Here is a 26837-nt window from a genome sequence, read left to right on the forward strand (position 1 = left end):
ACAAAGATCTAATAAGAGTTAGAATGTTTTTATATAAATAAATTTTCCCTTTTCCACTGTTTTACTTTACTATATAGTACTTGATCATCTTCCAGCATATTATATTTATCTACTTGCATATTGTATTTATCTGCTTTGTTCACTGCTCTGTAACCATTACCTACAACAGTACCCAGCAGTAGATGGAGTAGGTATACCAATAGTATGGAGTAGGTGCTTCATAAATGTTTAGTGAATGAATGAATGATAACAACCTTTCAAAAACAAAATCCACTTGTATTTTGGGGGTCATATAAAAACAGGCCTCAGGCCACGATTCTCCCAGGCCTTAGCTGGCCAACCCCTGTTCTAAAGCATTATTCCCCTTAACAAATATATTTTTGTATTGCAGATAATAGGGAAAGTGACTTAACATTTCTCAAAATGTATTCTGAATAACATTAGATCTTGTGATATAATAGGTGTTACTCAACAAAGAAATGTGGTGGACAGATGACTTGGGGTAATGCTATCTTTGGTTTGGCTTTACCTCTTAAATATTTTGCCCATTTTTGAAATTATGCTATCTTATTTTGAGTTATTGGAGTGTTTCATATTTTGTAGATATAACTCTCTGATATTTGATTAGCAAATATTTCCTCCCATTCTGTGGGTTTTGTGTTTTCACTTTCTTAATAATGATTTAAAACACAAAGTTTTTAATTTTAATGAAATCCAGCTCATTCATTTCTTTTTTGAACTGTATGGTGGACAATGTGTGTGTTACGTTGTGAAGACAGGTTTCTGTTTTATTTTTTCAAACAATGTTGTTTGTTTTAGTTTTTTATTAGGAAATTATCTGGTTGAACTCAAGCTGCAAACTCTTGGACAGCAGCTCAAATTTCATTTCAGTTTTTTTTGCTTCAGCTGGGCTGGTTGCAATATACCCTGTGTGTGCATTGTTCAGGAGTTAAGAGATTTGGGCAGGGAAACTTGAGTTACTTTAAAGTAGTTTAATTGGTGTGAGCATTTTTACCTTACTGTTTTAACAGAATTTCTAGATCTTAGAATCATAGTTTTACTAACTGGGAAAAAAAATCATAGGTAATTGATTTCCAATCCTTTATTTTGGCAGCTAAATAAAAATCTGTTTAATGCTTTTATTTTTTGCCTTATTACAGATCGAGCTGGGAGCATCAGTACCCTTGATTCTTTAGACTTTGCAAGATATTCAGATGATGGTAACAGGGAAACAGATGAGAGAGTTGCAGGTGAGTAAGATTATAAAGACAGATTCGGATTTTTTGACATTCCAGAAGTAATAAAATGACTTGAGGAATTCTCTTCAACGATTTGGTATGTGAATATAATTATATAGTTATTATACAAAATTATTGTACTAATTTATTGGCTGTAGGGAACATCCCAACCCCCAACTTTGCCTTCCAGTGGTGTTGTGAGTTTTTGGTTATGCTTGCCTACAGTTTGCTGGGTTCTGCTTGTAGCCAACAGTTTACAACCATGTAGTTATAAAACTGGTGTAAAACAGGTGTAAGTTAGCCATGGTTTAGAACAAAGTTAGTTGGACCTTAGCTTCGTCATTCCTTTTATCCTCCAAACCAGGGCTGAGTAATATTCATGTGTTACATACCAATACAACTCTACTGATTGTTAAAAATTGGTTAAAATACTTCCATGCTGGTTGGTAAATAAAAGTTTGTCTTGAGTTCCCTGGATGCTCCCTGACCATCACTGTATCTCTCCAGAAATTTATCTTGACTTTCCTTTGAACCAGAAAATAAAGGGTTAATGCTTGGTCCAGCAGGGGCCTCTAGGACCTTGCCCATTCAAAAAAGAAGACCATCATCCTTTCTAGTTGCTTGATTCTTGTTCCAGTCTCCTTCCCCTCTCCACCCTCCCATCAGTTCTGCCTTTTAGGCATCACCATTGGATCTGCAGAGACTTCAGAAGACCTATTTGTACTGCCTGTGTTCTGCCCATATAAAGTGAGGCCAGTTGGATTCTGCTCGGGGGCCACCCTGGTCCTTCAAGGCTGTGGCTTGTTATTAAAGTAATTCTTGGATGTCTTGTAGGAATTAGGGTTTTCATAGGGCATTGAGAAAAATAGGAAGCAGACAGACATTAGTTAGGTATTTTGATCCACCAGAATTGGGGGCACACCTGAAAAAGGAGGGATGCCACATAGGACAGATGGAGCCTGTAAAGGCAATTAATACAGGATTGGGAAAAATCCATAATGGAGTCCTCTCTTGACCAACTATGTTGAATTTTTCTTCTATTTACTGGGACAGGTTTGTTAAAACCTACCAAATGTTTGCCATTAATAAGTCATTATGAATAAAAGTGAATGCTGATTTTTATATAGCACTTGCTGCATTCTAAACACAGTTGTAAATGTGTATTAACTCATTGAGTTATAGAATTATCATCCTCCCCTCCCCAAGAAACTGAGGCACTCAGAGAGATTATTTAAGACTTCAGTGGCAGAGCTAAGATGCAAATGCATGTAGCCCAGCAACAGACCCTACAACTGACTGTACCTTATGCTGCCTCTTAGCGTTAAGAATGAAGTTTGACCTGATTAAAATGACATTCCAGTATGTGGTTTTCACTCATAATTTGTGAATAGAGCTATTGAATGTTTAAAAATCTCAGACAGTATTAGGTGAGTTGAGGAAAAAAATGATGTAATTGTTTTTAGTTCAGCAGAAGCTAAGAGAGGATTCAGCAATGAAAACAGCAATATCAATAGAATGGAGAAATCACTGGAAGAGTTTAATGCACCTCCCTATATCAAATCATGATTTAGTCATAAGCATTATTAATTGACAGCTGTATCAAAACAGCAAATCACATCAGTAATATTTGAAAATTAACGAATCAAATGGGAATTATTTAAATAATTTTAGAATTAATTAATCCTAATTATATCATTTGTTAAGTAGCATGTTATATATGATATAGTAAATATTAGATATATGTTTTATATTATATATTAAATATTAAATACATGGTGTACTAGTTTATTAGAGACTCACCAAATATATCTAGTTTTGTATATTGTATTATTGTTCAAATGGTTACATATTAGAAAATAACTTCTACCCAGAAATTGGCCGCATGGTTATTTTCTTTCCTTTAATTTCGATTTGAAGATCTAAATTTTAGATTTACTGAAATTTAAGAGGTTCATTATTATTCTCGTTATTTAGGTAGTTTACTATTTCTAATTCGGGGAACCATTGATGTAAAAGCAAAATGTTATAACTAAGCATAACTAAGAGTAAAATATTTAAATATTTGGTAGTTTAACCTTATATTTTAAATCTAAGGATTATACTCTTGTCTCTAAGATTGGGGAGCTAAAGTAATTTTAACTTACTGTATAGTGCTAATATATAAACATATGCTGTCTTGACAAAGACAAGTACTGTCTGATATCACTTACATGTGGAATCTAAAAACTAATACAGTTGAATCTATATACAAAACAGAAGCAGACTTAACAGTCATAGGAAACAAATTTGTGGTTGCCAGAGGAGGGAGAGGAGGGAAAAATTAGGAGTATGGAATTAACAGATACACTACTATACATAAAATAGATAAGCAACGGGTTACTCTACAGCACAGGAAACTATACCCAGTATCTTGTAATAACCTATAATGGAATATAATCTGCAAAAAATAGGTCAAATCACAATGCTGTACACCTGATACTAACACAATATAGTAGATCAACTATACTTCATTGTAAATGAATGAATGAATGAACACTGTCTTTCATCTTCATTGGAAAAGAGGGAAAACCATGTTATTCTAAGAGAATAGCTTTCAGACTTTTAGTGCTCTTATACCAGCCTGTTACTGAACCAAATGTGTAATCTGTAGGTGAAACTTTACTATTATATGCTTCTGGGAACAATCATCAATAGAGTAGACATATGAAGCCTTTTAAAGCCTACATAATCTAGTAGACATTCTAAAATAATATTAAGATTTTTGTCTGTGAGATAGCCTGACCTTGTCCCCGGGATAAGAACCATCATCAGTAGCCCTCTCATTCCTTAGCTATTGGCCTGCAGCATACATATCCAGCTTTATCAGAATTAAATAAGCCTATTTGTCTTTTTTTTTTAAGGGAATGTGCTTTATTTTATTTTATTTTTTATTTAAATGTGTCAATTTCTGGTGTACAGCGCAATGTCCCAGTCATGCATATACATACATATATTCATTTTCATATTCTTTTTCATTAAAGGTTATTACAAGGTACTGAACATAGTTTCCAGTGCTATACAGAAGAAAGTTTTTAAAATCTATTTTTATATTTGTCCTATTATTATGTATTTCTCCCTTAATACAGATGTTCATACTTAGACTGTTAGCAGTACTTTTTGATTTTCTTATTTTAAACCTTACTTAAATCTTATTTATGATTTTGTATGATTTAAAATAGGATAGATGCCCCAACAAGGCTTTGAAGGCAACATACCTTTAATATGGTTGTAAATTGTTATAAGTTATATGATAAGTCATAAAGATCTGAACCAGGACAATTGCAGAGATGATTCTTTAGGCTTATTTAGGATTCAAGGGTTGGAATCATCATGGTTTGGGCTTTTAACTAATGTAGGAGTAAGGGCTCAGGGTAAGTGAAGAATATTATCTAGGTTTCTTGTTTGGCAGTTGGGTAAATGGTGGTGCCCTTAATGGAGAGACTGCAGGAGGAGGAGGAAGGAGGGCAGATTTGAGGGGAAGATATGAAATTCATTTATATAGGATCAAATTAAAAATTTATGAAATATTCAAATAGGCATGTCCAGGTGATAATTAGGTAGGTCTGTATCTTGGGGAAAAGGTTTAAAGATTTCTGAATCTTGAGAGTACTGGTGATAGTTAAAACTGTAAGAGTGACTGTCATCCCAGTGGAGTATGCAGAGTAAGAAAAGGACCAAGGAGGACAGTCTGGGAAACACCAACTTTGAGATGAGTGACATAAGAAGCTCTAAGAGTACCTGAGCAGGAGGAGCAGTAATGGGAAAATTTTTTTCTTGTAAAGCTTGGGAAAGAGCAATTTCTTTCTCTCTAAGATGACTATAGAAAACAAAATTATACAAACCATGGAGATTCCATCTTGCTTCCCTTCATTTATTTCTATTTGCTGAGTCATGCCTAACAGTATTCTACCTTTCTTAAGTCTATAATAGGCAGGGAGAATTCTGTAAACCCAGGAGGGGTGGTAATTGTACTGTCGTGGGATTTTTGTATTATTTTAGGAGTAGATTTTTATTTTAACTCGTATTCTTATGAGAATTTTTTTCTTTTCTTAGAATTGTTCCTGGGTAATAAAATAAGTATTAAAGATGGGGAAGTGGTATTTTATTATGAAGTCAAATCACCTTACATTCAGGGGGAAAAAAACCCCAAGAAATTCTGACTTGAAAGAACTCAGTTTCATGTCTACTATGAGTTGGTAGGGTCCTTGATTCAACCCTATTGATATGAACTCTTCAATAGTGGAAGGAAAATGTGAATGAAAAAAATACTTGACTCTGATTAGTGTTGTGGGAAAGATCTTCCAAAATATGTAATATTCTGAGTTTTGCACCAAAAAAACTAAAACTAACAAATATTTCAAGATAATATTAGTGATATATTGAGTTGAGGCAACAAAGAAGCAATATTTTTGTCTGCTTTGAAATTTAACACTTCACCTTTGGTGTCTCCACATAGTCAATTGTTTTTCTCCCAAGCCATGAGAGCATGATCTTTAATCACTCAAATACCTCCAATGTAATACCAGTGTTATCCAACCCTGACTGGGAAATAACTGTTTCAGCCAATCTAGAGTTGCTTATACTGACTTAATCATTAATTATTTTGATAAGATTATAATATACAATATTTGAATATATATTTATCTTATAGTTATTACTTTAGTTCCAGTAAAATGGCATTTAGCAAGGTTGGGCAAGTATAGAGTTGGGACAGTGGATGACTAGGTTGGCGGGTGGTTCCTACAGTATTTTTAAAAAACATACGTATTTTCAAATATTTTTGTGAGGAATTATAATATTTGAAAAATACTTGGAGGTCATTTGGTACAGTGTATCTCTTTACAAGCTAATAAATTTTGAGCTTTAATCCAATAATTTTTAAATAAAGAAGTGATAGATTCATTTATGTGTAAATATAGCTGTTCAGACCTTTCTTGTGAAACTTTCTTTCTCACATAACTGCAATTACTTGATTGTACTGTGCTTTTATAGAGATGTGCTATAGCTTCAAAGATATGCCTTTGTCTTTATTGCATATTAAGAAACATGCAGCAGAGTGAATTCATTTTGATGAGCACTATCTTTTCAAAGCTTTGGAAACTTTTAATGACATTTGGCAATGTATATGTAGATGTGCATAATAATATAAATTCTTGCCGTCTGACATGGGTTTTTCTGGCTTTCTGTGCCTTGATCATTCAGTGTTTCGCTCTTGGTCACCTAAACTTTCATCAGTCAAATTTAAGTTTTTTTTTACAGTTTGTGTTTTAACCAGTTCTTTTTTTTTTTTTTTTTTTTTTTTTTTTCATATTTCTGTCATTCTGGTGCAGGGCATTTCTGATCTGCAATTGTTCTGTAATGTGTCTTACTAAATTGTAAGTGATACTGAAAGTGTAATATGTATACTCACTTTGTTTATGATATAGTGAAGTGTTCTTAAATAAAAATCAATTACCTAGAGTTTTGAAGTAAGAAAGAAAAGTACTTCTGTACTTCCCTTACACACTGAATGTGTGCAGTCTGACTTTAAACACAAGCTCTAAGAATTTTCCAGAAGTAGAAGTTTTAGGGAAACTGATTTAACTTTGTTGCACAGAAATGTTTGCAGATCAGCATTGCTGACTACCAAAAAAAGAAATAGTAGCATACATGTCATGTGGTTTTTAGTTGTGCTTCCATGTTGCTGCAGTGAAATTCTGTGCATCAAAATAATTGGCTTTCATGTACTAGATGTGATTCAGTTATATCTTAAGTATTATTTTAATGAAAATATGCAAACTGAGTGAATTCTATTTTTTCCATATATTTTTATAGCTTTGTTGTCTCTAATAGCATTTCATTTGCCATCTTCTTTTTTCTGTTTATTAGTCAATCAGGAAAAAATTGCATCTTTAAATTTTTTAATTTGCTAGTTTTTATGCAGAACTATTTAGGATAATGTAATTTTAAAAATATCCAGTTGTGACAAAGATCACTTATTTTCTCACAGCTTCACTTCACAGAAATGGCTTTTTTTCCTGCTTCTAAACTTGCTTTTTCTTCAGAGCAGTATTTATTAATACTTTAAAGTATTTTAAAGAAAATTCCCAGTAAAGACATACATGCTTAAATCTTGCTCCTGATGAAACATTTTACTAAAATGTTGCCTCTGTATTCCTGTTGATCTTATAATCAGACTCTGGTAACAGGTGAAATCTTTAAGTTTCAGTAGTACCTCTTAATATGAATAAATACCTGTCTGAAGAGTTGTCAGAAACTTTGAAATTCTACTTAGTTTTACTCAATATCCTAAAATTACTATATTTGTAGAATTGTACAGAATCATTTGCTTTGGAATGATCTTAATTATAAATTAAAAGACAAACTGTTTCTATCTTTTGGCTTTAAATGAAACCTAAAATAAACCTAAAATAAAGGAACTTTTTTTAGATATGTGTTTAACATAACTGTGCTTGTTTGTAGAAGGCATATGCTTGTTTGTAGAAAAATTGTTAGACATCCCACATTGTTAAATATTTAAAACATATTCTTTCAACGTCTTAATAAAGGAATATAGTCACTAATATTTCTGTATACTGATTTATAACATTATTCTAGATAGTGCATTTAAAAGTACTTTTATTTTTAAATCCTAAGATTTTCTTTAAGTATATTTGCTTGGATTTCATCTAATTTTTGTCTTTTCCCCTGAAATGTGTCACCTGAAAACATTCCATAACATTTCTTACCTAGACTGAGTGAAGCAGAAGCATCTAAATCACTAATATTTTTATTTACCTAAATGAGAGTATGCCATAGATTTTATTTTTAAATAGAGCCATCCCTGTCAGACAGCTGGAACATTTGATCCATAGTCCCCTGTATTCTGAAACTATGGAAAACATTCACCAGTTTGCTTGCAAATCAACTCTGCTGCATGCGTTCACAAGTTTCATAAAGATTGCATGCTTTCTGTTTTCAATACAAATTGTATTTTTTTTTCATACCCATCCTTGCTTTTTATTTTTTTATTTTTGTTTCCCTTTTCTTGGTTGGATGCCTGTGTGTGTTTATTCCAAATCCCTGTCCAGTCCTGGAGTTTGAACTACGGAAAGCCAAGGAGACCATTCAGGCCCTCCGAGCCAACCTGACAAAGGCTGCAGGTGGTGTACATAAAACTTTTTTGAGACTTTTTCTACTTTGACAATGTAGAAGTAGCTGAGATATTTTCAAATGTGAAATAGTAAAATATTCGTATTTTTTCCCACCAGAACACGAAGTTCCTTTACAGGAACGAAAAAATTACAAATCAAGTCCTGAAATTCAGGTGGGTGAACGACAGATCTAAAAGTATCTTCCACATGAAATGGTAGCACAAGTATTGAAGGAGGAGAACTTACAATATTGTATCTGTCTTTTATTTTATCTCCAGGAGCCAATCAAACCTCTTGAAAAGAGAGCTCTAAACTTCTTAGTCAATGAATTTTTATTGAAGAATAACTACAAGCTGACATCAATAACCTTTTCAGATGAAAATGATGATCAGGTACATTTTTTTTTGAATTTTTTTTTCCTTTTTAATTTATAATATATCTTCTCTTTTATCTACTTTCTTTAATTTTTTAAAGTTACACATGTATTAAAGCTCTATAAGGCAGGTTACCAAACACATTTTCTTACCTACCCAGTCTAGTGTTCTGTTGGCTTATAGATTTTTTCTCTCTACATAAAGACTTCAGATTCTTTCCAGAAAGCTTTTTACAACTCCCCAGTAACTATATAATTTCATATATTTGCATGTATTTATAAAGTGTGCTTTTTTTAACTTTAAAACATTTACTTAGTAGTAGTACAGATTAAGAATAAAGTAGACTTATAATTCCAGTTTAGCTGAAACCTCCAATAGCACTATAATAATTAAGATGAGAAATAGATAACAGCAAATAAGAAAATATTTTGAATAAGAGTGAGAATATAAGTTATGTCTCTGAATAGGAGCCAGTTTTAGAACCTCATTATTTTCCTGGTAAAATTTTGTAAGCAAAGAAATGATAGTTTGTTTACTGTTGTCTCCTGAATGTGGAATATTTTGACTTCTTAGTGCTAATGGATCAGTTTGAATCTTGTACCTTAGTAAAATGAATACCTGGGAGTATTTTATGTAGAAATCAGGAAGCCATCATTTTAAATCAGGTGTATTCCTTTGGTCCATAAAATATCCCATGGTTTGTTCAACAAATATAGAAGTTATCTAAGGAAGATAGCAATTCAGTTACTCTCTCGGTAATTGTAATGTTTTTGGCAAAAATTAAATTTAATAAAATATTTAGTTATTTCTTACTAAGTGGTGGTTAGAATAAAACAGATAGAAACTAGTATTTACCTTATATAAATAATATTATACCATGATTACATTTTAGTTTAATCAAGTTTTATCACAAATTTCGGTTAAAGATCAACTAATGAATAATATGTATGTTTAATTTGTAAGAAACTTTGAGAGGCTAGAAAGAAAGCAGAAAAGGAGGAAAAGAAAAAAATAGATGGGACACATAGAAAATAATATCAAGATGGTAGATTTAAAACCCATCCATATCAACACTCACTTCAAATGTAAATGGTCTGTCCTTCCCACTTAAAAGGCAACAATTACTGGCTCTCTCAATAATTGATAGAACAAGGTAATAGAAAATCATTTAGGGTATGGAACACTTGTGCTATGTTGTCAATCAACTTAACATAAGTAAAATTTGTAAAACACTCCATCTTTCAGTAGCTGAATGCATATTTTCAAACATATGGGTCACTTATCAAGATAGACAATATTATAAATGATAAAGCAAGTCTTAATATTTAAGAGGATTTTAAATATTTTCACATAACACATAAGTTGAAAAAGGAATCAAAAGGGAAATTATAAAAAATTTTGAACTGAATGAAATGAAAACAAAATAATCAAAATTTGTGTAACTAAAGCAGTAATTAGAGGAAAATCTATAGCACTAAAATGTTTATAATGGAAAAGAAAGGTTTCAAATTGATGATAATCAGCTTCTACATTAAGAAACTAGAAAAAGAAAACTAAGCAAAGCCCAAAGTAAGCAGAAGAAGGGAAATAATAAAAACGAGAGGATAAATCAATGATACAGGCAGCAGAAAACAATAAAGAAAAACTAATAAAACAAAAAACCAGTTTTTTTGAGATAAATGAAATTGACAAATCTTTACCCTGACTGATTAGAAAAAGAGAAAAGATGCAAATTATCAAAATCTGGAATGAGCAAGGTTACATCACTACAGATTTTACTTATATTAAAAGGATAAAATGGGAATGTTACTAACAACTTAGGAATTGAGAGGAAATTCCTCAATCTCATAAAAGATACAGAAAACCTGTTACTTATATTTAATGATGAAGGGTGAGGAATAAAGCAAAGATATATGTTCTCATTATTTCTTTTGAACTTCGTACTAAAGATTCTAGCCAATAAAAGGCAAGAAAGAAATGAAAGGCACACATTTTGGAAAAGAAGAAATAAAACTTTATTCACTGATGTCATGATTGTATATGTAGAGAATCCTATGGACTGTCTAAAAGATACCACAACTCATGTATGACTTTAGCAAAGTTGTAGGATACAAGATCAGTAAACAAAAATGAATTGTATTTTTGTATGCTGGCAACAATTAGAAATTGAAATTTAGAAAATACTATTTACAAGAGTATCAAAAAGTAGGAAATAGGGGTAAATCTGTAAGGACTTATACACTGAACACTGTTATATGTGCTGAGAGAAAGTAAAACACATATAAATGAAAAGCTCCGCGACTCCCAGTAACATTGCTGTGCACTCCACTGTAGGAAGTCACCATGCTCCCACTGCCACATTCTAAACTTTGTCACTGTCTTGCTCCCGCTACATCTGCTTTTTCACCTGAATATTTTCACTTTCCCAATCTCTCACTCTTTTTCACATCGGTCATCTCTCCTGCCTCCTGCTTTAACTCCTTCCTTATCAATTTTAAATTTATAAATATTCTCAACATTTTTTTTAGCTTATCCTTCTACCTGCCTCCAACATTATCTTTCACCTGTTAATTATAATCATGCCCAGCTGAAGCACTTGCACCCTGAATGTGTCTGATTCCTTCAGAGCGTTGAGTTCTTGCTCATTCTTCCTGTTGTCTCTGAAATAATTAGTTCCCCTATCCTCTCATTGCCATGTGCCTTATGAATAAATACCTAAACCTTTCCAAGGGAGTGCATAGATCATCACTTTTTAGAAACTTTTCCTTACCCTCCACCTCAAGACAGAAATTGACTCCTTTCTCTGAATTATTGACAGTTCTTCAATCATAACACTCGTGATACTTTAGATTCTGCTTATTTCTTTATGTCACTACTCTTTAACTGTGAAAGCCCCTGAATGGTGACAATATTTTATCCTTGATTCTAAGCGCAGGATGGATATCTCATAAATATTGGATGAATATAGATGGATAAATGGATACTTGAATTATATGTGTAATATTCATTTAATAATTTTTTAAAAAGCCAAACACTGTATTAGGACCTCAATAAACATTTTATTTTATCACTATAAAAACCCTAAGAGATAAGTATTATACCAATTCTACAAATGACCTGTACAAGGTTCAAATTAATTCATAACAGTAATAAGTGGAGAAAATATGAATTTCATTCTTGGATCTAATTTTCTTCAAAGTCCACACTCTTTCTTTCTTTCCTTCCTTCCTTCCTACCTTCTTTCCTTCCTTCTTTCTTTTTTTTAGCTGAAGTATAATCAGTTAATAATGTGTCAATTTTTGGCATACAGCATAATGTTTTAGTCATACACAGACATACATGTATTACTTTTTATATTCTTTTTCATTATAAGTTACTACAAGATAATGAATATAGTTTCCTGTGCTATACAGTATAAACTTGTTTGTTTATCTATTTTATATATAGTAGTTATTATCTACAAATCTCAAACTTCTCCTTTATCCCTTCCCACCCCCTTTTTCCCCAGGTAACCATAAGTTTGTTTTCTATGTCTGTGAGTCTGTTTCTGTTTTGTAAATAAGTTCATCTGTGTCCTTCTTTTAGATTCCACATGTAAGTAATAGCATATGGTATTTTTCTTTTCTCTTTCTGGCTTGCTTCACTTAGAATGACAATCTCCAAGTCCATCCATGTTGCTGAAAATGGCATTTTACTCTTTTCATGGCTGTGTAGTATTCCATTATAGATCTATATCTATATCTATATCTATATCTATATCTATATCTATATCTATATCTATATCTATATCTATATTTCAATGTCAATGGACATTTAGGTTATTTCCATGTCTGGCTATTATAAATAGTGCTGCTGTGAACATTGGGGTGCATATATCTTTTCAAATTAGAGTTCCCTCTGGATATGTGCCCAGGAGTGGGATTGCTGGATCATATGGTAAATCTATTTTTGGTTTTTTAAGGACTCTCCATACTGTTCTCCATAATGGCTGCACCAGACTACACTACCAACAGTGTAGGAGAATTCCCATTTCTCCACAGCCTCTCCAGCATTTATTGTTTGTGGACTTTTGAATGATGGCCATTTTGACTGGTGTGAGATGATACCTCATTGTAGTTTTGATTTGCATTTCTCTAATAATCAGCTATATTGAGCATTTTTTCATGTGCTAATTGGCCATTTGTATGTCTTCATTGGAGACTTGCTTGTTTAGGTCTTCTGCCCATTTTTGGATTGAGTTGGGTTTTTTTGTTTTTGTTTTTGTTTTTTTGTATGTTGTATGATCTGTTTCTATATACTGTAAATTAAGCCCTTGTCTGTCGCATTATTTGCAAATACAAAGCCCACACTTAATACCTGTCTTACATCTCCCTCGGATTTAACCCCCAATAATAGCTATTTTCAATTATTATTAATCCTTAAAGTATTAAGAGTGTCATATTCAGAACATTCAAATGAATATGCCATAGTTTCTCAGAGTTTCATAAATTATAAATAAATAAGTTATAAGATATCAAATTACAGAATTCTGGTGTATTAGAGGAAGAAAAAATGGTAGGACAGTGTATTTGCATGTGATTGATAACTCTGGAACTTTATAAAGCTCCTTAAAAAAATCTTTGCCCATAGAATGCTTTGAGGTTCTATGCCTTTTTGTACTCTTATAATAAAATTATATTAGATTGAATTCCAGAATGTTTAATAACAAGACATCAAAGAGCAGGTATTTGGATTCTGAAGACTATCAGAGCATTTTTAATAATATAATTAGATTCAAACAGCTACAGCAAGAAGGCAAGCAGATTAAATTGCTTGCTTACCTGTTAAAGATTGCACTCATATATATATACATATATGTGTATATATATATGTTGGAATAATAAAGAAAGGAAAACTAAAAGTTAATGCCATCAATTAGTTTACATGTAAATAATGAATACAATTTATGAACTAGGACTTTCTTAATCTAGACATATTCTGTGACTTCATGCAAATATTTAAGCATGTTTTACAAACTTAAACATTAACACAAGCTTTAAAGTTAAGAGTTTACATTTTTGAGAGATTTGATCAAAAAGATTGTATATGGGGCACCTTGACATCTAAGACAGATTAATCTCAAAGATGCAAGATAAAACTGCCTTATATCTTTTAGGATTTTGAACTATGGGATGATGTAGGATTAAACATTCCAAAACCTCCAGACTTATTGCAACTCTACCGAGATTTTGGAAATCATCAAGTGGCTGGGAAAGATCTTGTGGATGTGGCCAGTGGTGTAGAAGAAGATGAATTAGAGGCTCTTACACCAATTTTAGGAAACCTTCCTCCAACTCTTGAAACTCCTCAGGCTGTAGAGGTGAGAGGTATTAACTAAGTAGTTAAGTCTATAAAAAGTATTTAAACTATGTAAAAGCATACTATGAGATCTTGAGTTTCTGTTTTTCTCCCATTTTGATTTCAGAACTCGTTGCTAGTACAGAAATTAGAAGATAAAATTAGTTTATTAAGTAGTGAGAAATGGTCTTTGATGGAGCAAATCAGAAGACTTGAAAGGTTAGTACTTAATCATCATTTCTAAAAACCTTCTTAAAGTTTTTAAAGATATTGACAGATTTTATAAATATATAAAATAACATTTCAGTTAGAAGACACAATTTTTCATATCCTAATACTTCTGAAAAAAATTCTTATAAATGTTTTATGTACTTAATCTGTCCTTCCCTGGCCCCCCCAAAAAAGATATTCAGTCAGCATAATCAGGTGATCGTTTATGTCTTGGAAACAAGGAATAAGATGTTTTTTACTTTCCCCAAGTTGTGTCAGTATTAGTAAAATAAATTCTTTACATTAGTTTCATACATATTTCCCATTTATTTGATTCTTTTAATAATTCTGTGGATTAGATGGAATTATCCTCATTTTGCAAATGAAGAAATTTAAGTGTTAATCCAAAGCAGTTTATAAAGCCATTTTTATGTTTTGTAAGAGTTTTTAGTTATACTTCTGGGTATAAGAAGCATCATTGTATATGGTACAGAAAAGATTAATCATTTGCTCTACCACTTTCTATTAATACGTTATTCTTTTAAAGCATTAAACTCATTATGAGGTTTATGCTATTGCCGAAGTTTAAAAAAAAATAGTTACTTTCTGATAATTTCTCTTTCTCTCTGCAGTGAAATGGATTTCCTCAAAAATGAACACTTTGCCAGCCCAGTAGTTTGTGACTCTGTTCAGCCTTCTTTGGATCAGTCTCCCCACAAAGACTCTGAAGACAGTGGACAAAATTCAGTTATGAATAGTTCAGACAAGGGAGAAAACAAGGATATTCATCTTTCAAAATCTGATGACGTTGATTCCACTATTCCTAAAGAGAGTTTTCCAAATTCTTTCCCCAGGAGAGAAAGAGAAGGGATGCCATTTTCTTCTCCATCAAGTAAAAACACAGTCCATTTTGATAAACCCAATAGGTTAGTATGATCCTGTATTTTGAAATGCATCTTTCAGCTATTTAGTACATATTCAAACTGGAAGAGTTTCAGTTCTTATTTTGTAGATCAGATGTCTGAATTTTTATGTTTGGCATGAGCTTAACGTATACCAAAGTACATGTGACCAAAAAAAAAAAAAAAAGAAAAAGAAAAACCCAACAAAACACAAGTAATTACTAAGTTAAATTACATTAAAGAGAAATAGACAATAAATAAAGTAGATTATATTTTCGCCAACTTAAACCCATAAATAAAATCTATGTTCTATGTGCTGTGAATATTTTACCCAATGCTTTTTACCTTTTCTCTATTCCTCAGTCAATAGAAGGTTTTGGTACTGCAAAGGTGCCTGGGCTAAAGAGGGGAATGGTTATTGCTCTTAGGCCTTTTTCCTGTGTCTGCTACCATTCCTAATATTGTATCATTAATATTCGCTCAATTCACTTAATTTTTATTGGGTTGCAGTGACTATAGTTAGATGACAAAAGCATGGTCCCTTGCCTTTCATTTTCATTATTTAGATCTGCAGAACTTTAACTCTTCTCTGCAACATACTAGGTCAACCTTTGTATCCACTCTTTACCTTTCTGGGGCCATACAGAATTGGGGAGAAAAAAGTCCTCATTTCTGGTTTTGCAAACACTGTAGTCGTTGACCTGCCATTCCACTTCAGGTTGAATCCAATCATTTACAAATCATTCATTCACATAACATCAAGCTGTTTTAAGATGAACAACTATTGCTGATTTCTTTTCCCCTGAATAATTCTTCAGTGAATTGACCTTCCAGTCATTTGTGGCTGAGAAATTCAGTTACCATTTATTTGTAAGGTAGAATTCATGCAAGAGTAGGAATTGCGTATAGCATGCAACTTACTTTCTCCTTAAATGGCAGTGGTAACTATTTGGTTAATGATTAATAGAAAATGAACCATTTCCAATGAATATTTTCTTCTAGGAAGTTGTCTCCTGCTTTCCATCAAGCACTACTCTCTTTTTGTCGAATGTCAGCAGACAGTCGTTTAGGATCAGAGGTAAATTATACCAGATTCTTGCAGCTTTCTTAAAACATTCAGTTTTTCTTTTTGGCATCTTATCCAAAAAATAATTGTGATAAGACTCTATTTCAAGTACAAATCTATTATTTAAAATAATGCTCTAAGAAGTAGTTCCTAAAATTTTAAACTTTTAAAGAAGGTTGTTGATTATTTTTGTCTTTGGATTAAAGCTTTGTTTAGTATTAAAGTGACCTTTTACAGTCTAGTTTTAATTTGTTATGTCTACTGACATGGTTATATGCTTTTTTGTGGTATAATTTAGAAAACCAATTCAAGTGTACACTTTTATATTTCAGTTTTTAGTCTACTTCATTTTTTTCTTTCATTAGGATTGGTTGTCTTTGATTGCAGAGTTTATTAGTTGTCAGATTTGTTTTCCTCAAGTGCTTTGTAATTGTTTTTGCAGGCTCATCTTGAGAGGGTATTTTATTTTATTTTTTTCTCCTATTTTATGTTCAGTCCTCCCTTTCTAGCTGTTTTGTAGTTCATTCCACTTAAACTCTCCTGGGCTTCTGTCCCACGGTGTCATTAAGAACATGAAAGAGCTAGAGAATGGTTTGGATGCAATCTGGTAATCCTCATTGTAAGACTGGGTCAGCCTCCCTGGGCCTCCCCTTACATGCAGCTTCATTATACAAACTTCTCTTTCACCTGAGACAAAGATTGTAGCTTTGTGGGCCCCTTTTCGAGAACAAAGTTAAAAACACTTGAAGCCGCCCCACTCCTGCATTATCCGTATTTGTTCCCAGAACTGAAGCCTGGTGAGCCTCCCTGGCTTCACCTTGCTTGTCACTGGTGTTTTAAATGCATTTCTGGTCTACAAAAATGTTTATCCTGTTTGGGATCACAGTTGTTGTTATCGTCATCATCATATATTATAATTTGTGGTGTGTGTTTGGAGCAGAGGTGACAGAATCTGAAGCATGAATTTTAAGTACATGACGCACAGAAATTCTCTAGTATTGTCATGTGTTAATTCTTTGGTTTTCTAGGTGTCTCGGATTGCAGACAGTGAGAAGAGTGTCATGTTAATGCTGGGGCGCTGCCTGCCCCACATCGTTCCTAATGTGCTGCTGGCAAAGAGAGAGGTGAGACACATAAAAGTGTTTTCATCCCAGTAATCTCATCGTGTTGTCCATTTTTTGTCATTTTGAAGTTTAGTGTTATATTTTTATTTTGTTAAAGTCTATTACTTGCAATCATATTCTTACTTTTGTGCATGCATCTCTGCTCCTAGAGAATGGTTTTACACCTCTGTCAGGTGAGTTCAGTAAAACTGCATGGTATTCATGTTTTTCCAATTTTGCTTAAAGCATCATTAGCTTCTGCAACACTAACTATTACTGTAGGTCCATTTATGTGCCACGAACACTGTCTGTTTTTTACATTGCCAGTTAACTAATTAATTTTATCTCTGCTCTTGATATGATTTGTGATACATCTATAGAAACACTATTCGTGTTGAAAATTAATAGGGACTAGTAATGTAACTCTTTTCTTAAATGTACTTGTAGTTACCTATTCATGTTAGTTGTATTGTATTTGGCAGTAATTACACTTGTCTTATGATGATAGGATAGTTATATTGACTACAATAACTTTTTAAAGTACCTTTTTTGTTTTTCTTGTAGCTAACCTGTTACCAACAAATGCTTTTCATATCCAACATAGAGCAGCAAATATATTTTAGTACACATTGCCTGTGTTATAAACCATAAATACTGTAGAAAGTTATCTTTAGAGTTATATTTAGCTAGTAGATTAGTGAAAAGTTATCTGTAATTTCATTTAAATGACAGTGAATGGATTTATTTACAAACAAGTTTAATTATTTATTTGGATTATTCAACTTACGACATCAATTTTCCTTTCACAAATTTTTTTCAGTGGGTTAAGAATATTTTAGAATGTGTCATAAAAGTTTCTTCTGTCATCTTCCTAATATTTACCACTGGTTTTAATCATAAATCATGGGACCTACAGTATGATAGATACACAGTGCACTGGCAAACCCGTATAAAGCTTATCCTTAATTATCTGTCTAGCCCAAGAAATTTGTACTGATCCTCAAGAAAGCTTACACGTAGAGCTTTAAAATTTTTATTCCTATAGGTATTTTTAATTTAAAAAAGATAAACATGACTGTTTTCTTACTGATGGTTTTATTTTACCTAATATTTTAAAACAGTTGTGAGATATTAATAAGTATGGAAATTTTTCTGTCTTGAAGGATCAGTGTCCAATTTCAGATTGTTTTGCAGTTCTGCCTGGCAGAATGGTGTTTGAGCTTCTTTTCCTTTTTTAGCTTGTAACAATCCGTGCAATGCATTAATGTTTGCATCCCTTTTACTATGTTTCCTTAATATAATCTTTAAAATATCATAGAAACCTAATTGTTATGAGATGCAGTGTAAGTTTTTTATTTTAATGTTCCCCTTTTTTAATCATAAAAGACCCTACCACTAAAGTCTGATTGTACTGCATGAAGTATTTATACATTTGCATCATCAGTAATCAGATGTAGTGTATATATGTATATATAAATATATAAACATATTTATATATACATATACATATATATTTTATTTGTGGTATGATGTTTACTTTTCTGGCTGATTTTAAGTTTTTTATATTTAAAAATATTTATATACTTATAATTTCATGAAGACTTGATTATTTATCTTTGTTTAATTATTTGTGCCTTATTCTGTTTTACCAGAAAATTTACCATTTATAATATGCCGGAGTTATATTCCCTCGAAATTAAATTAGTAAATAATGAAGTTTATGTTTTGCTTTTGTATGAAACCAATCCCAGGGCATAAAAGGACAAAATTTTTATTTCATTTCATCTTTTGATATTGGATTACTTTTATTTGATATTTTACCCTAGTTCCTTAAATCTATATTTTTTAAAAGATCTTGTGATTGAAGGCTTTTGTTTTTTATTTCTCAAGTTTTATATATTTTCTTATCAGTATAAGCCTTTTTATTGATAATGTAAATACAATTAAAGTGTCCCTTAGTAGACTGATTAGCAATATCCTAGATAATTAAATAAAACATTTAAAATAAGATTTAAGAGTTTGATTAAATAATGCATTTGCATGGTTTAACATCTTTTAAATATAAAATGATGTACAGCAAAAACTCATCTTCCCCTTTCCCTGGGCCACCATCCCACTGCAATAAATTTTATTAGCTATTCAGTGTATTCTTTCAAGTCCTTTGCCCATTTTTTAAATTGAATTATTTGTCTTTGTATTTGAATTGTAAGAGTTCTTACAATTCTGTATATTAAACCTTATATTTCATTTGCAGATATTTTTTCCTGTCTTGTAGATTGTCTTTACACTGTTGATAATGTCTTTAGCTGGACAAATGTTTTTCATTTTTATGAAAGCTGATTTATCTGTTTTTTTTTTTTTCTTTCGTTGCTTGTGTTTTTGGTATCAAATCTTAAGAGTCCATTGCCAAAACGGAGGTCAGGAAGATTTACCCCTATGTTTTCTTCTAGTAGTTTTACAGCTTTAGCTTTTAAATTTAGGCCATTGATCCATTTTGAGGGTGTTTTTTTTTTTAATATATGGAGTAAAGCAGGGAGCCAAAACTTTATTCTTTTCATGTAGTTATGCAAATTTCCCAGCATCATTTGTGACAGAGAAAGTAGTTTCCCTAGTGAATGGTCATGACACCTTTGTCAGAAATCAGTTCAGTGTAGATGTTTGAATTGATTTCTATACTCTCAATTCTGTACCATTGATCTCTATGTTTATCTTTATGCCTCAACTACACTATTTTGATTACTGTAACTTTATTGTAAATTTTGAAATTGGGAAATATGAATCCTCCAGCTTTGTTTTGGTTTCTGGGGTTTTGTTCTTTTTTTTAATATTATTTACCTGAAATTCAGGGCCTCTTTGAGTTCCATATGATTTTAATGCTCAGCTTTGATTTCTGCCATAAAAGTCATTTGAATTTTGATAGGGATTGCATTGACTCTGTAGATCACTTTGGGGAATATTGCTGTTCTGAACATGAGGTTTTTTTTCCATTTAATGACATTCTTTCAGCAGTGTTTGTAGGTTTCAGTGTACAAGTCTTTCACTTCCTTATTCAAATTTATTTCTAGGTATTTTGTTCTTTTGGATGCTATCATAGGTAAACCTGTTTCCTTAGTTTCCTTTTCAGGTTGTTCGTTGCTGGTATATAGAAACAAAACTGATATTTGTGTGTTGATCTTGTATCTTGAAACTTTGCTAAATTTATTTATTAGCTCTAATAGGTGTTTGTGGGTTCTTTGAGATTTATATAAAATCATGTTATCTGCAAATAGATATTTTGCTGCTTTCTTTCCAATTTGGATAGTTTTTATTTCTTCCAGTTACTTAATTGCTTTGCCTAGGACTTCCAGTACAATTTTGAATAACATTGTTTTGAGAAAACAGATACCCTTATCCTGTTCCTGATCTTATGAGGAAAGTTTGCAGTGTTTCACCATTGAGTGTAATACTAGCTGGGTTTTTCATAAATGCCCTTTATCATATTAAGGAAGTTTTCTTCTGATCCTAGTTTGCTGAGTATTTTTATCATGAAAGAATATTGAATTTTATCAAATGCTTTTTCTGTATTAATTGAAATAATCATTTTTTCCCCTTGATTCAGCTGATGTGGTGTAATATATTGATTGATTTTTCATATGTTGAACCACCCTCACATTCCTGTGATAAATCCCACTTGGTCATGGTATACAATCCTTTTAAAGCATTGTTGAATTTGGCATTAGTATCTTATTGTGCATTTTTGCTTCTAAATTCATAAGGAATATTGGTCTGTAGTTTTCTATTGTTGTGCTGTCTTTGTCCAGTTATGGTATCAGGCTAATGCTAGTCTCATAGAATGTGTTAGGAATTGTTCCTCCTCGTCTGTTTTTTTTTTTTTTTTTTTTTTTTTGAAGAGTTTGAGTAGGATCAATATTAATAAATCTTTAAATGTGATTTAGAATTCACCAGTGAAGCCATCTGATCCTGGAACTTTCCTTTTGGGGAAGTTTTTTATTACTAATTCAGTCTATTTGCTTGATCTGCTTTGAGATTTTCTGTTTCTTCTTGAGTCAGTTTTGGTAATTTATGTGATTCTAGGAGTTAGTTCATTTCTTGATTATCTAATTTGTTGGTGAACCATTGTTTATGGTATTCACTTATAATCCTTTTAATTTTTGTAAGGTTGTTACTGATGTCCTCTCCTTTATTTCTGATTCTAGTTATTTGCATCTTCTCTCTTTTTTTTCTTAATCAGTCCAGCTAAAGGTTTGTCAACTGTGTTGATCTTTTCAAAGAACCAGCTTCTGACATTGTTGATTTTATTGTTTTCCTTGTCTGTATTTCATTTACCTCTGCTCTAAACTTTATTGTTTTCTCCCTTCTGCTGGCTTTTAGCTTAGTTTGCTCTTTGTTGGAAGGTTGTTGACTTTGTATCTTGCTTCTTCTTTTCTTTTTTTTTCTTGCTTCTTTTTTAATGTAGGCATTTACAGCTATAAATTTCCCTCTGTGTACTGCTTATGCTGCATCTCACAACTTTTGGTATGTTGTGTTTATTTATATCAAAGTATTTTCTAATTCCCTTGTTGATCTTTTTGACCCACTGATTGTTTAAAATGTGTTGTTTTAACATCCACATATTAGTGAATTTTCCTTCCTATTATTGATTTTTAATTTCCATTGTGATTTGGAGAGTATGCTTTGTATGATTTCAGTCTTTTTGAAGTTTATTGAGAATTGTCTGTTGCCTGACATATGGTCTGCCCTTGAGAATGTTCCGTGTGCCTTGAGAATTATATATATTCTGCCATTGTTAGCTCAAGTGATCTGTATGTCTACTAGACCTAATTGTTTTACATTGTTCAAGTCCTCTTTTTCCTTACTGATCTGTCTAGATGTTCTGTCCATTATCAAAACTGGGATATTGAAGTCTCCAACTATTGTTGTAGATTGTACTGTATTCTTTCAGAGATACTTTCTGCATGTATAAGCAAACTCAAATATATGATCTTTCCATGACTTACACAAATGATGCCATACTCTATGCACTGTTCTCCATTTTGCTTTTCTTCCATGTAACATATTTTTGTTTCTATTTCGGTAGATAAAGAACTTCTTCATTCTTAAGGCTGCATAATATCTGGTCTCCTATAGTTTTTAAACATGTTTTAAATTAGGTATTTCAAACTCTATGGACTACACTGTCAGTAAGGAAGACATTTTACATCACGTGCCAGGATAAATTACACATGTAGTTAAAATAAATGTGTTACAAACCAAGTCTTACCTTTATTAATTACCAAAAGTTAAAATGGAAGACAATATCAAACAGGATTTTATAAACATTTTAAAACTAAAGAACACACCTAAATAAACAGTTTTAAAAAGAAAAAAAGGTTTTTGTGACCCACTTAATTGATATTATGACCCAGTATTTTAAAGGGAGTGACATAAGGTTAATTAAAACTGTCTAATAGATTAAATTTTATTTTGTATAAAAATGGAAAGCACAGTCACTATAGATATTAGTATTATTTGTTTCTGGTTTTTAGAAGAAAAATAACATCCTCACTTAACTTTCAGGTCACAATTATTGAATTTTCCAAATTCAACATACCATATTTTCAAATCAAAAATACCATTGATTGTAACAATTACATACCTTGGAGAAAGAAGGATTTCCATTAATTTATGACATGCTCTCCATTATAAAGTGCATCTCAATTTCAGAGATGATGAAAAGTGAAAAAAATTTTCCTATGTTCTGTGAAGTAATGATAATCTCTTTTTACCAACTTGTATTTAAAAAGACATGTATTTATTTTGGGAGGAAAAAAAAGATGAACTAATTTTCGGTATATGGCTTATGGAGTAATTCATATTAATGGGTTGGTTGAGGAACTTGAATTTTTCAAACCAAATTAAAGAATAAATATATTTGTCATTTGATATATGTATATAGTAAATAAGCTAAAGAAGTGGATTTTTCACAATTTCTGCTTTAAATACATTTGAAGGGGAAATTCTATAATTTAAAAGTAAGATTTCTTAAAGGATTACTTCTAAAAGCATTTTTAAATAGTACACCTAAATTTAACGTTCATTTTCATTCTATGCCAAGGAAATACATGGCATCAGCTAGCTAAGTTGGAAAAGCAAAGTAGAAGCCTGGGCCTGGAATGAGGATGGGGCAAGGTGAAATGGAAAGTGAGGCCACGCTTTCTTTGTAGGATGCTCCAAGATAAGATAGGTGATGGTTGCACAACACTAAATATACTTAAAAAAAACAAAACACTGAATGTACACTTGAAATGGATGAATTTTATGATATATAAAATATATCTCATTTAAGCTGTAACAAGAAAAAAGGCCAAGAAGAGCACCAATTCCCTAAGAGATTTAAAAATAGCTAGTACCTTTAAAGACTTGCCCATCTTCGGAGAAACTAAACTTGCTCTTTTACATTGCCATTCGTGTTGTTCTATGGTAAATTTTTTAACTTATGTGTAGTAATAGCCCCAGATAATTATAACTGTGTGAGAGTAATATAGTAGTGTAAGTATAGAAAAGTAGATAACATAGTAAAGTAGATAACCTTGGTCCACCTTCTTTACCATTTAGTGTGTGTATGTGTGTATGTGTCTGTCTTGTAATTTTTGGAGTAAATTATATGCTGTTTAGCAGTATCAGAATTGAAAGTCATTTAAGTATTTTAGTTAGGCTTCCTAAAGAATGAGCCTCAGGAATTATAGATATTAATAATTCTAAGAATAGATATTTTAGCAGCCCTTGAAGTATAAAACTTTTCCAGAGGTGAGTAACCTTGTCTTTTCCTTATGTGAGTCTTTGTAATGTTTTTTCTTTTTTTCTTTTTTTTATGTATTACTATCAACATCCTCACAAATTTTAACTGAAAATTTAAGTCAGAGGTGTTCACCTGTCAGTAATTGAATTTAAATTGTAATTCATTATTGCTTAATTCCTAGGCAAAAAACTAGATGAAAAAATTTTAATAACAACTATGAAAAATTTTTAATGAAGCTTGAATTATAGGAAATAATTTTAGTGGAACAGTAAGGGTAAGCAATGAACTACAATTTATTGGGCTAATGTTACCTTTCGAGAACTGTAGAATTTTGCTTCTTGACCTGAAGTACTCAAGCATTTCCTCCTTGGCATTTGATCTAAATACTTTTCCTTTTGTGTTTTAGATTACTTTCAGATCTTAGAGCCATTATCTTATCAACATTTCCATGCTTTTTTTAATTTTAGAATTTGCCTAACCTCATTTCCTACTTCATTTCTTTTCCTGTTAACATCTAATCACTCATATTGTTTTAGTTCCTTTTTAGGTGCTCTTTTTTTCCTTCTGGTTTTGTAGTCTGAACACTAATTTTTAAAGACTAAGAAAGTTAGGTAAAAATATTCATAAAATCAAATGTCATCAACTCTAAAGACACTTACTCTCTTGAATGTGATTTCTTTATTGTCATTAGAAGTGATTTTGTTTTACTTGTAAAACTGAAAGGAAAATACTGGAAGTCTTTCCTGTTTAATTCTGTACAAAATTCCTTGGGCGGGATGGGAGATCCTTCTATGGAAAAAACTAGCTTTGTTATTAAAAGTGCAAAAATCAAAATAGTTAAAATCACAAGTCATTTCCTTGAGTAAAGTCAAATTACTAAGCCTTTTAGATTAATTAATTCTATAGGCCTTAGAAATATCTTTTTTTTAACATGGTAGTAAAGTACTGGAGTACCTTCTGTAGTAGTATTACTACACTGATTTCCTCTGTAATGATCAGTAGGAGATCAATTTTGTATTTCACTTCAATACACATTTATTGAGTACTAAGAGGTACTAAAGCATATTTGAAAATATTTAAAATTTCTGTTCCCTTGAAATATGGGCACAGTAACGTTTTTATTGGGGGGAGGGTTCCTTTTGAATATAATGTTACCAAAGCCATAGGTACTATGTTACCATGGTTATTATTTCATTCTTAACATGACATTTTAAATCTAATATGCTTAGGATTTTTTAATGTGAAAAACTAAGCTTTAGATATGATAGTAACGTTGCTCTCTAATTCTCAATACATTTCTTTTATATTTAATCATTGAAAGATCTAACCCCTATCACCTTGTCTTCTGAAGAAAACTTTGCTACCACTTTTTAAATTTTTTATTCAGAATTACAAGGAAAGTTTTTTAAAACTCTAGACATCTTCAGTTGGAGAGATGATACCAAAGGAAGAATACTGATTCAAATCTATAAATTTATGAATACACGTGACCCTTCCTTAAACAACACATAAGTTATGAGTACTGACACCCGTGCAGTCCAGAAATTGAGTATAAACTTCCATTCAAACAACCACAGATTGTATAGTACTGTAGTACATGTTTATGGGAAAAAAATCTGCATATAAGTGAACCTGCACAGTCCAAGCCCATGTTGTTCAAGGGTCAACTGTAGTGTGAAAATGGTAAATAAGATCTTAAAATAATGAATTCTGATGTGGATGAATTACTACCTCAGAGGCTTAACAAAGGGTGATTTCACAGTAAATAATGTACAACACAGCAGATACATACTTACAGAAGTCATTAGTTCAAGAATGGTACAAATAGAGGTGAATAAATAAGTGAATGATAGAGAAATTAGGGTATTTGGAGCTAGTCATAACTTAGCAATTAAAATCCTTGATGACTCTATCAGGAACAGACTACACTTTCCCCTTTTTGTGCCATCACTGACTGGGCCTCTTCTCAGCTCTGTTGCTATAAGAGGAGGAGACCATCTGGCATACTTTATACACTGAGTTACAACTGCCCTAGCCATTAATGTGCCAGGGTGTGCCCAGTTCTCCTTAGCATAGCATATCAACCCAAAACTATTGGCAGTGACTGCCCATGTTTATTAATTTTGCTAGCAATGAATAAAAACAAATGGCAATATAAATTATTACTAACTGTGACTGAGAAACGTGAAAAGAATGTTTCTCCAAAGACCTAAATTCACAGAATTTTAGAGTTCAAGGAGACAAGGACTGACAAATGGTTTTTCTCCCATGTGTCATGTCAACTGAATTAGTTGGTAATAGCTGCTGTGTTGAAAAGGCATTTTAAGGCCAACTTTGATCTCAAAAGGAAAAATTAACAATCTCCTTAACAATAGATAAGAAAAATGCAGAATATATGTGAAGTATTTTTTATTTCTGCACTAATCTTAATGAATTCTTTTATGTTTCACTTGAGGAAACTAAAAATCAGGGAAGTTTGTGGTTTTCATTAGGTTCTTTGGTACTAAGGAGTAAATTGAGACAGGAATTCTTCTAGCTCCCAATTCAGTGTTCTTGGTTTGGCACATCTGTAGCCATACTGCAGTTAAAAGATTCTTTATATTAATGTATGACATAAATTTCCTCTTTGATTAAGAATCACAAAGCCTCATGATTTA

At 31.8% G+C, this 26837-nt stretch overlaps 1 protein-coding gene across 9 annotated transcripts in view; it reads left to right on the forward strand.

Moving 5' to 3' along the window:
* Window positions 1-26837, forward strand: part of RELCH (RAB11 binding and LisH domain, coiled-coil and HEAT repeat containing) — a 100064-nt gene that overhangs the window by 17887 nt on the left and 55340 nt on the right. For 7 of the 9 annotated variants that reach the window (XR_012503308.1, XM_074355297.1, XM_074355292.1 and 4 more), the window contains exons 2-11: window positions 1161-1250; window positions 8348-8419; window positions 8528-8583; window positions 8689-8802; window positions 13940-14143; window positions 14249-14340; window positions 14964-15257; window positions 16236-16311; window positions 17328-17423; window positions 17573-17596. Coding sequence is in view for 8 of the 9 variants with exons in the window: in XM_074355297.1 (XP_074211398.1) it covers window positions 1161-1250; window positions 8348-8419; window positions 8528-8583; window positions 8689-8802; window positions 13940-14143; window positions 14249-14340; window positions 14964-15257; window positions 16236-16311; window positions 17328-17423; window positions 17573-17596 (1118 nt within the window). In the remaining variant the exon portion in view is untranslated. The remainder of the gene's footprint in view (window positions 1-1160; window positions 1251-8347; window positions 8420-8527; window positions 8584-8688; window positions 8803-13939; window positions 14144-14248; window positions 14341-14963; window positions 15258-16235; window positions 16312-17327; window positions 17424-17572; window positions 17597-26837) is intronic. The other 2 variants (XM_074355293.1, XM_074355294.1) reach the window with 1 other exon arrangement.

The sequence above is a fragment of the Camelus bactrianus genome, chromosome 30 (genome assembly GCF_048773025.1).
Source record: "Camelus bactrianus isolate YW-2024 breed Bactrian camel chromosome 30, ASM4877302v1, whole genome shotgun sequence".
NCBI classification, from domain to species: domain Eukaryota; kingdom Metazoa; phylum Chordata; class Mammalia; order Artiodactyla; family Camelidae; genus Camelus; species Camelus bactrianus.